Source organism: Panthera leo, chromosome C2 (assembly GCF_018350215.1).
Source record: "Panthera leo isolate Ple1 chromosome C2, P.leo_Ple1_pat1.1, whole genome shotgun sequence".
In the NCBI taxonomy this organism is placed as follows: domain Eukaryota; kingdom Metazoa; phylum Chordata; class Mammalia; order Carnivora; family Felidae; genus Panthera; species Panthera leo.
The window spans coordinates 152,085,916-152,097,909 of NC_056687.1; the positions used below are offsets into that span (position 1 = coordinate 152,085,916).

The following is an 11,994-nucleotide window of genomic DNA, read 5'->3' on the forward strand; positions in this document are numbered from 1 at the left end:
GCTAAGCAGAAGAGAGAAATCTGAAAGTCCAATGCCTGTGGAGGACTATGCCAGTTAGGAAACGGCGTATCCCAACAGAGCACATACACCAAGGACCACCTAAGGGGAAGTGAGAGGAGATTGAAGAAAAGGGCTGGAAACGGGAAAACTGGTTGAAAATTCGTATAATGGGGAAGAAGATGCCCAGATTCCTCCTCCTCTCTCTGGAAACCAGACCACTGCCACTCCCCATGTCCAGCAGGAAGACAGGCAGTTTACTTTCTGGAGACAGTGAACCAGGGAGGCTCCAGATCCCAGGTGGTGTTTCCTAATACACTATCAGACTTTCCCCTCTTTATTGCTGGGATTCACAAGACTGTGACTCACACAGGGGGAGGCCTAAAGGAGACATTTTAAAAGTTCTGCTTAATCAATCACATATTAATCTCCAAAGCAAAGCCACTATACCAACAGGCCACATGTCTCATTTTTTTGAGAAATCCAGGCCACATAAGAACTGCTTAGTAAGAAGACATTTGTATAAACGCCAATCGAGACACACGTTTGTAACGCAAAGAGTATCGAAAATAGGGAATGCAAAGGGGAAAATTCCTACTAGGAATTAAAAACTAACACAATGTATTCATTCAACAATTTGGCCACATTATATGCAAGATCTAGAACGGGGTGCCACAAAATATGTCAAGATGCACATGGCACAACAGTTGACTCTGGGAATTTCCAGTCTGGTAGATCAAGAAAATGGAGCAATAAAGACCTAGGGTACATAAAAGGTTACTAGATCTGTATTTTTAAAGAGTTTGAACCAGGAACTCCTTTTTAAAATCTTAAAAGATCGGGGCGGCTGGGTGGTTCAGTCGGTTAAGGGTCCGACTTCGGCTCAGGTCATGATCTTGCGGTTCGTGGGTTCGAGCCCCGCGTCGGGCTCTGGGCGGATGGCTCAGAGCCTGGAGCCTGCTTCACATTCTGTGTCTCTCTCTCTCTCTGCCCCTCCCCTGCTCATGCTCTGCGTGTCTGTCTCTCTAAAATAATAAACATTAAAAAAAAAATCTTAAAAGATTTTTAATGATTTCACAACACCAATGATCAATGGGGAAATTAAAGCAGTGCACATCCCCAGTCTATGTTCATAACAGACATTTTTAACAAGCTACATAAAAAGCCCCCTCTTTCGTGGTATAAAATTTCTTCTCCAATTCAGTCTCCCAACAATATAATTTTTATTGGTGGAGGGATAATCATGCCACTAAGACCTTTATCTTTAATTGATAAATTTGGTCCTAGAAAGTACCCATTTGTTCCCATATGATTTCTTCAGCATCTTGTAGCATCCAACATGATGATGGTGCTTATAATCCTCCCTCCTCAAATATCAAAATTACATGGAAGTCTTCACATCAACTAAGAAAGGTGAAGTTAAGATACGCTAAGCAAAAGAAGACTGCAGATTATCACTGGATGAATCAATTAACACCTAAAGAAAATTAAGAATAAAAAGGGAAGGTTGTAACAGCATGCACCGTCTTATATCCTTGGGCACAACCTGGAAGAAATATTTTACACAGATAATCAGATCTCAAACTTTAACACATGAAGGAATTAGTTGGCAAACTAGTTAAAAGTGTAGATTTCCAGATCTCACAGACTGTCTGTCATTCAAGAGATCTAAAGTGGGCCCAAGAAGGTGTATTTTAACAACCTAGGCTCCTAGATGAACACTGCCCATTGAAACCTAAGCATTTCTCAGAGTAATAGCAAGGAGAATGGAAAACAAGAGGGAATAAGTACAAATTTGGTAACAAAGCAAAAAGTTAAAATGTAAACACCTATTCCAAAAATCCATCTCATGTCTGCTTTCCTTGCCTATGGCACAGAACATTTAAAAAGCAATGCAAAACTTTTACTGTCCAAGAATATCATTATTACATATTAAAATACTTTTGAAAAAGTAGCAAAGGAGCTTCCGGGTTAAGGCACTTATGAAATCTCCTAATTATATTGCTCAAATTATTCAGTCAACATGTTTATTGCCTCAGTTTACTTTTATGAAACAATACTCTTTGAATCCGAAATTAGCTCATTTTAGTTATCAGAATTTCTGCCAAGAAGCTTTAACCGATATTCAGCCACTGGGTTTTGTTCGTTTCTTCCTGAGCCATGGAAGGTTTCAAAGGGGTCAAATTGGCTTGGGCTGAATATTCCACTTCAGACAAATAGACATACCCCTCCGTTGTTGCCTGAACAACCAAAGACGGTCCCTATTATTAATACCAGATATTCTACTCGGGTCCTGCTTAGATCGAAGAAGTTCCCATACTTGGGGCACCTGGGTGGCTCAGTCGGTTAAGGTTCCAACTTCAAGCTCAGGTCATGATCTCACGGTTCACGAACTCAAGCCCCATGTCGGGCTCTCTGCTGTCAGTACAGAGCCCGCTTCGTATCTTCTATCCTCCTTTCTCTCTGTCCCTCCCCAACTCGCTCTCTCTCAAAAATAAAAATAAAATAAACTTGAAAATGAAAAACTTCCCATACTTTTTTTTATGTCTTAGAAGATGACAAAGTTGAGAGCATCTCTAAACAACAAAATAATTCACTAAGACAGTGAATTTAAATTAGATTTCTGCATTGCTACAAGTCATCACTCTAAGTCGAATAGGTAATTCTCTCTTCTCCTTTCAGAAACTTTCTGAATTACTTTGATTTCTAAAACTCTTACATTGCAGTTTGGTGCTAATAAGCTGCAGAAATAGCTCTTTAGATCAGAACTGCTTCCAATTTCTGAAGATTAGCTTCCTATACTAAAATCTCAACATTCAACATCAGAGATTAATTCACAGAAGAATATTACAGTTATAAGGAGGTATTAAGAAATGACTATAATACTGACACACGAAATTCAACTTATTTTAACCATGACGTCCACCGGGTTGATGGGTGTAAGAGTGACAGCTGCAACTCAGATTATGATTTAATTAGCTTCTTAAATTCTACGTCAGTACATGTTGCTAGATGAAAAATATGCTTCTGGTTTTTTCTTAAAGTTTATTTATCTGAGAGACAGAGAGAGAGTGCAAGCAGGGGAGGGGCAAGGAGAGAGAAGGACAGAGGAGTCAGAGTGGGCTCTGTGCTGACAGCAGAGAGCCTGATGCTGGGCTTGAACTGACAAACCGTGAGATCATGACCTGAGCTGAAGTCAGACACCTAACCAACTGAGCCACCCAGGCACCCCAATACGCTTTTGTTTTTAGGGGGCACCTGCGTGGCTCGTCAGTTGTGTGTCCGACTCTTGGTTTCAGCTCCAGTCATGATCTCAGGGTCATAGGATTGAAACTCACGTCAGGCTCAGTGCTGAGGGTGGAGCCTGCTTCAGATTGTCTCTCTTCCTCTGACCCTCTCCCCACTCACACTTTCTCTCTAAAATCAATTTTTTTTTTTTTTTTAAAAGAAAGAAATCTGGGGGCACCTGGATGGCTCAGTCGGTTAAGCACCCAACTCTTGATTTCGGCTCAGGTCACGATCTCGCGGTTCGTGAGTTCGAGCCCCGCATCAGGCTCTGTGCTCACAGTGCCACGCCTGCTGGAGATTCTCTCTCTGCCCCATCCCTCTGCACGCGTGTGCACGTGTGCTCTCTCTAAAGAAATGAACTTTTTTTTAAAATATGCTTTTGTTTTATAGATTTTGGCTAAAAAAAGTTGATGTGAAAGAAGATAGCCTAAACATATTTCTGTTAACTCTGGTTATTCACATGACTTAATTACTCAAAGGGAGCCTCTGCTTATCAATGGTCTTCTCCTCTCACTCTCTCTGCTCCTTCTGTAGGCCCCCATCAGTTTCGCAAGACACACCATACTCTTCCATCCTGCCTCCAGAACCTTCTCTGCATGGTGTTCCCTCTATCTGGATCACTTCTCCCATCCTTCCCTTGAAATCTCGCCCACTTCCCACGTTACCTGGCTAATTATTACCTATTCCTCTGGTCTCAGCTGAACATCACCTCCTGAGGGAAGTCTTTGTTAACCCCACCACACCCTTTCTCCCTCAATAAAATACAGTCTCCTGGTACCTGTTCCCATGGCACCTGATACTTCTTCCTAGTACTCTACATACTTATACTTATATAATTGTAACTTTTCCTTATTAGCTATGAGGCCCATAAGAGCAAGGAACATGATTCACCAATGCAGTGGTGATCAGTAAGTATCTGATGAATGGAATTTTAAATGAGCAATAAATCTTGGCACAGTTTCTCTGTATTTTAAAAACATTTTAGGGGCGCCTGGGTGGCTCAGTCGGTTGAGTGCCCGGCTTCGGCTCAGGTCATGATCCCACAGTTGGTGGGTTCGAGCCCCACGTCGTGCTCTGTGCTGACAGCTCAGAGCCTGGAGCCTGCTTCAGATTCTGTGTCTCCCTCTCTTTCTGCCCCTCCCCTGCTCATGCTCTGTGTCTCTCTCTCTCTCTCTCTCTCTCTCAGAAATAAACATTAAAATAAACAAACAAATAAATAAATAAATAAAACATTTTGAAGCTGTGCTCAGGTCTAGCTTTTGTTTTCTAAAAGTATTTAATGTATCTCTTCAGTTTAAATGTTTATTCACTTTCTGACTAAAACAAGCAAGATTTCATTTTCCTAAAAAAAGATGCAATTCTTTAATATTTTTAAAGGCTTAGATGTAAGATTACGTTGACTCAAAAAAAAAAAAAAAAAGGTAAGTAATTATAAAAAGAGTTAACAGCTGGAACATGTTTGAAAATTATCCCCCAGGAAACGTGCTGAGTCCTAGGCTGGAAAAGTTGGGCACTGTCCCAGTAAACCTAAGACGAGGAGAGACAGAAAGGTACATTTAATAGACGTCCCACCCAGCTACATGTCCTGCCCCTTCTGAGATCAGGATATATACTCCCTGCAGAAGAAACGGGGATTTCTTAAAAAATATACATTCGTTCTGCTCAGGAGTAGCAGAAAGGATGGGCTGGCATACAGGTACGGATGAAAGAGTTAAGCAGACAAAGTATTGCTATTCATCAGAGGACTTTTCAGCAAAACATTAAAAACTCTGTATTACACATTTTTGTAAGTTACAAATAAAGCAAATTATGCTATAGGTGATCAATAATGAAAGATACAGTATTACCTAATATTCCCATATCTGTCCATACTGAAAGAACCATGCTTGACCACCATCTTGAAAGGTGGTTGGTGTTAGCAAGGATTCCAACCATCATATGAACAAGGCCTTTAACAAAGCAATCCAGTTTCTCCAGTGTGTCACTAATGGGATTGAAACAAAAAGGTGATTCTGGCTACACTGAAAAGCATCAAATAACATGGGATTATTATTAATGACTCAATTTCTCGTGCATCTACGTGTCAGCACAATTATAGATGCTTGACGTACGTCCTCTCAATTACTACTCCCCAATACCTAAAATACAGAAAGGTATCCCCATGTGACAGAAAAGTTAACAGGTTCAAAGGGCTTAAATAATTGGCCCAATGACATAAACCGGCGAAGTAGGAAAGCTGGAATTTAATTCTAAAGCCTATGCTCTTTCCTTTATGGCCTCGCTAGGGAAGTCAAGTGTTCAATTCCAAAATGGAAAACCACGCTCCTACGCAAATACATATGCAAACAAAAACCAAGCAGCACAGTGAATGGGAAGGTCGGGCGGCTCCATCACTCACTGGTCCTCCCAATCTCGCCACGATTCAAATCCGTGCTTTGGCAAAATGTCTAAGTCACTACGTGACTTGGGCCTTCAGATAACCATAACAACAAAATGTCCAGTCTAGTGACAATGGTCTGCTTCTGGCCATCAGTGATACTTACATTTTATTCTAAGGACTTAAGCAGAAATAACTGTATACATATGGCAGGATAAAGCACCGGACTTAATCATAATACTGGGGACCAAAATTTTCCGTATAAGAGAAAAGAGACTCACGTATAATTTCAAAGAAGCTTCAAAAGTCTAAAATGTTAAACTTGAAATGGAAATATTAATTCCAAATCATAATTTTTAATATATTTCTAAGCTCTTTCAACCAGAAGTGATGATAATGATGTAGCAATGACCAAACATCCTACTTTTGCTTTCTAAATACCTTTCCCCTAACAAAAATCAGAACTCCCTGGAGTATTGGCTGATTGTGGATCTAGGAAAAGTAATATAAACGTGACCCTAGGAAATCCTGAACCAAAAAACAAGGAAGTAACCAAAGACTAACGCATTCATGTCAAAAGGACATAGGAATAAGCTTAAAGGGAGTCCTAATGACAAAATTTTGGATGACCTGAGCGTCCAAAGAAGAGAGTAAAACTACATTGAAAGACACTAAATATATAAAATTCCTTGTGTCTATGATGACACTCAAAAAAAAAAAAAAAAAAAAAAAAATGAAAGCCTTACCCAACAGGAAAAAGGAAAAAAAACCAAACAAACCCTATTTGCAACCACTGGAGGTGAGTATTAAATCAACTCTTTACTCTGAAAATTAGTACTGAAAAAAAAAAATCAATTATTTATCTTGCATTTTTAGTAGGAACCACAATACAGATTACCCAAAGAGCTCCAGTTAATGAGGTAAAGTTCCTTTACACAGAACAATGCCAAGTTTACAAATGTAAAAGAAAGGATGCAATGAGAAAAGTCACCATTCTGCAACCCTTGACAGAATAATTAATTCAAACAAGGACTGTGAATGGATGCTAAAATCATTAAAGGAAAGAGTAAGGGGGGAGGGGCGCCTGAGTGGCTCAGTTAGTTAAGCGACTGACTCTGGGTTTCGGCTCAGGTCATGATCTCACGGTTGGTGGGACTGAGTCCCACGTAGGGCTCTGCGCTGGCAGTGCAGAACCTGCTTGGGATTCTCTCTCTCTGCCCCTCCCCTGCTCATGCCCTCTCTGTCTCTCTCTCGCTGTCTCCAAAATAAACACATAAACTTTAAAAAATGGGGAAAAAAAAAAAAAAGGTGGGGAACTGGATACTCTCAGGGCCCAAGTATCACCTCACAGATTACTCGCTAGCTGCAAAGGGGAACAAGTTAACTTTTCCACGGTGAGGTCTGGCTGTCAAAACCTCAAGCAATCGAAAGTCACATCACCATTAAAGATATAACCAGAAAGCAACACTTCCTGGTGTGATGCACTACGAACACAGCATCACCCACAAAATACTGTCCAAAAATTTCTAACTTACATCGAATCGAGCCTTTGGGTCCAATTTTTAATTTGTAAGAAAGCAAGGGAAACAAATCGAGTTAAATATCACCAGGAAGAAATAACCAGATAAATCCAAAATGCGGGTCATTCTATAAGAAGTTATGGTCAGACCCTTGACCAGAACCTTCAGCAAGCTGTTGTCATGGCACAAAGGAAGCTGTGGGGAACCATCAGAGATGGAGTGAGGCTTCAGAGGCATGGCGACCAAACGCAACGTGTGAAACCTGTCTCGGCTCATGCCCTCCCATCTTTAGCAGATACTAAGTCCTCAGCATCTCCTCCAATGCCAATGTGCACGAAAACCAAACCAGGAAAAAACCAACCGGATATCTTTATTACCTTTCCAACCAACGGAAGTTAGCGTTTCACCATACTCTACTCACCTCCACTTAGCAGCTTCATGACTAGCCACAGCTCATCTTTTACCACAAAAGACGTGTAGTAAGACACAATATTAGGATGATGGCACTGACTCATGGCTTGAATTTCTTTCTACAAGGAAGAGAAAATATGATTAATTTATCATACGCAAGCCTGAAACAACACTACAAGTGAGCGAATTCAGATTTGTAAATCCAAGGCTGGCTTAAGCCTCTGTGGGATCTCCATGGCTCTGACCTCCTTGAGAAGAGTTAAACGAAAAAAAACCCTCAGTTTCCCTCAGTCCATTCTGACTAGTCATTCCACTCATAATCTTTGGAACTCGAAACATGCACTACTTATACGACACCGCAAAGGCCTTCGTGGGGACACACATTGTTACTTCAAGGTGCTCTTGAAAAAGCATCTTGGGAAATCTGGTTTTACAGCCATAAAGCATAATGACTAATAAACAGAGGGTGGTTTTTGTTTTGTTTTGCTTGTCTTCAAGTGTCTTTATTCCGCCTTTAAAATGTATTTTTATTATTGAAAGATAGTTGAAATACAATGTTGTATTAGTTCTAGGTATACAACACCAGTGACTTGACAATTCTATACATTACTCACTGCTCACCACGGGAAGTGTGGTCACCATACAATATTATTATAATATTATTGACTATATTCTCCATGCTGGACTTTCCATCTCTGTGACTTAGTTATTTATAACTGGAAGTTTTTATCTCTCAATCTCCTTTATCTAGCTCACCCATCACCCTGCACCCCCATGGTGAGATTGTTCTCTGTATTTAGCAGTCTGGTTTTTGTTTGTTCTCGTTTTGTTTGTTAGATTCCACATGCAAGTGAAATCATACGGTATTTTTCTTCATCTGACCTACTTCACTTAATATAGTATCCTCTAGGCCCATCCACGTTGCCACAAATGGCAGGACTCCATGATTTTTTATGTCTGAGTAGTATTCCACTGTGTGTGTGTCTGTGTAAAAATCACATCTTTTTTATCCATTCATCTGTAGATGGACACTTGGGTTGCTTCCAAATCTTGGCTATGGTAAGCAATGCTGCGATAAACAAAGGGGTGCAAATATCTTCTCAAATTAGTATTTTCATTTTTAGGTGGTAAATACCCAGCAGTGGAATAATTACTAGATCATATGGTAGTTCTATTTTTAATTTTTTGAGAAGCCTCCATACCGTTTTCCACAGTGGCTACATCAGTTTGAATTCCCAGTAGTGCACGAGGGTTCCTTCCCTTTTCTCCACATCCTCACCAACACTTGTTATTTCTTGTCTTTTTTATTTTAGCCATTCTGACAGGTGGGAGGTGGTTTTGATTTGCATTTCCCTGATGAGTGATGTTGAGCATTTTTCATGTGCCTGTTGGTCATCTGTAGGTCTTCTTCGGGAAAATGTCTATTCAGGTAGAGGTTCCTTTTTGGTTTGTGGGTTTTGTTTTATTTTGAAAATATCGTTTCATCCCATTTTTGTGAATTAATTAACAATTCTCACTCTGAAAAGAAATCTCCTAAAGCAGGACAAGGTCATAAACTAAATCCAGAGTAGAAACCTGAGCACCCTCTAAGTTTATCTACAACCTTGGGGTTATGCATTTAAATTAGGCTGGGTGAGATAAAATGCCTCATATAGCCCTGAGTGATCTGGGCCCTGCCTACCTCTCCAGTCTCAATCCTACTCCCTTCACTGACCCTACCCCAAAATACCCTCTACAATCCAGCCACAGTAAACTTCAGGTGAGCACGCTTCTTCAACCATGGATATTTAACCCTATTGTTCCCTCTGCCTCAAATAGACTTCCATCATTATTTTACCCTAGCTAAAAATGCCAATTCTTCCTTCTGATCTAGCCAAAATATCATTTCTACCAGTTCCCCAAGGTTGCTTCCAAACTCCCTGTGTATCTCTTTACATCACAGCCCATATGTACTGGATAGTGCATTGGGTGCTTACTTATCTGTTCCTCCCTGGTGGACTGAGAGCTCCTGAAAGCAAGTACTTCCAAAAGTGGATCTCTAAATGCAAGCTGGTGCATATTACACACACACACACACACACACACACACACACACACACACACACACACGGGGCTATTAGCCTAAAAAAGAATGACATCTTGCCATTTGCAATAACATGGATGGCCCTAGAGGGTATAATGGCCAAGTGAAATATGTCAGAGGAAGACAACATATGATTTCACTCATATACAGAATTTAAGAAACAAAACCAAGAAAATAAAGAGACAGACAAAAAAACAGACTCTTAAATACAGAGAACAAATTGGTGGTTGCCAAAGGGGAAGTGTGTGTGTGTGTGTGTGGGGGGGGTGAAATACATAAAGGGAATTAAGAGTATACTTATCATGAGCACTGAGTATTGTACAAAATTGTTGAATCGTTATACTGTACTCCTGAAACTAATATATAAGTGTTTGTTAATTATACTTGAATTTTTAAAAATCCACACAAAAAAGTAGATTCCCTAAACACTGCAGAACTTATCATATTATATAGTAACTGCTTATTTATTTTTCTGTACCCTTCACAAAACTTTAAGCTCAAAGAAAGCTAAGACTCTGTATTCGTGGCACTTAACACTGTGCCTGGCACACAGTACACCTTCAACAAATATTTATTGAATGAATTAATTTATACAACTTTTTACTTATTCAATTACTGTACTTGCCCTATGCCCTTGGTCTTTGTACAGTAGAGCCAATTGTGTAAAAGTTGCCCATAGGCTCTGATTCAAAAGCAGTGCTCTGTGAACCTTAGTTTTGCTTATCGTTTCTACTTGAATGTAAATTCCTTTATAGCAAGGACCTTGCCGTACGCATTTTTCCAACCTCCAAAGTCACCAGCAGTCTTCTGTACTAAAACCTAAGTAAAACTAAAGTCAGCACCTGCCTGTTGACATAGTGCTATGAAGATTAAAGGAGATGAGAAGTACATAGGAGAGGGAATATATAGGACAACATATATTGCCAGCAAGTTGTAAAGATAGCACGTTACAAGAATCCTCTGGAAAGAACAATGAAGGTAGGCAAGAAGTCCTTGCAAAGGAGGTAAGAACGAGGTTTAGTGCGGTAGGATATAGGGAAACGACAGCAGTAGAAGGTGAGAGGCACAACCACACAAAAGATGAAATACGCAAGACATATTTTAGGATGCAATGAGTAAACCTAAGGCAAGCAGTTCATGCTTTCAACGGACATTTACCAATGTGCCAGGCGCAGTGCTAGGTGCTTCACTACGAGGGTGAGCCCTTATGAAACTTACAGTCGAGTGAAGAAGTCAGACCAATACTAATTTAACAACACACAACGATAAATAGTTTGATAGGAGAAGTACTAGATACTACGTGATTTCACTGGAGAGGCCAATTATCAAAAAATAGGAGTGATAATCAGGGATGGCTTCCTGTAAGTTTTACAGGTCTGACTGTTGAGTTACTTGGGACCGTATCATAAAGGACTGTGTAAGTGTGTTCAAGAATTCAGGCTTCATCTTAACAGCAAAGGGAAGGCATCAGAGCTTTAACTATATATGCCATTTCATAAAAACACTCTAGCTACAATTAGAAAGTAAGTGTGGGAAGGCGAGACTAGAGGCAATGATACTGCCTAAGGCTGTTGCTATGACCTGGGTGAGGGACAATGGTGGCCTGAAAAATTATAAATAACTAGTTACTCGGTTTGGGTATTTACACTGTGGTTATGTCACTGTCAGGAGAACCTGGGTGAACAGCATACAGGAACTTTCTGTACTTCTTTTGCAACTCTTCTAGAAGTTTAAAACTATCTCAAAATATAGCTTTAGGGGCGCCTGGGTGGCTTAGTCCGTTGAGCGTCCGGCTCTTGATTTCGGCTCAGATCACGATCTCCGGGTTCATGAGACTGAGGCCAGGATCAGGCTCTGGGCTGACAATGTGGAACCTACTTGGGATTCTCTCTCTCCGCCCTCCCCCGACTTGTGCACATGTTCTCTCTCTCTCAAAATAAACATCTAAAAATAATTTTAAAAAACAGAATGCTAAAAAAAAAAAAAATAAGTGGCAATATGAATGGAAAGACAGGGAGGAGTCAAGAGCTGTGCTGAAGAAGTATACACCATAGGACTTGGTGACTCACTGGATGAGGGAGGTAAGACAGTGCGACAATTCATGCACAGAGTTGGGGTCAAACTGTCCAATGTCTTAAATTGAAACTAAGGGTTACTCTGGGGGGTGGGGGTGGGGGGTGGGCAGGGACAGCTCACAAAGGGTCTTCTAACAGGAGACTATCAGAGAACCATCAAATTCAAAAACCGAAAGGGCCTTAAAGATTTCTTTCCTTCTCGTCTATTCCTTTAAGGGGTGGGAGGGAGGGTTCCTTTATCTT

At 40.5% G+C, this 11,994-nt stretch overlaps 1 protein-coding gene across 3 annotated transcripts in view; it reads right to left on the minus strand.

The window, feature by feature from the left end:
• Positions 1 to 11,994, minus strand: part of OXSR1 (oxidative stress responsive kinase 1) — a 100,267-nt gene that overhangs the window by 62,910 nt on the left and 25,363 nt on the right. For all 3 annotated transcript variants that reach the window (XM_042955862.1, XM_042955863.1, XM_042955864.1), the window contains exon 3: positions 7,604 to 7,712. In XM_042955862.1, coding sequence (XP_042811796.1) covers positions 7,604 to 7,712 — 109 coding nt within the window. The remainder of the gene's footprint in view (positions 1 to 7,603; positions 7,713 to 11,994) is intronic.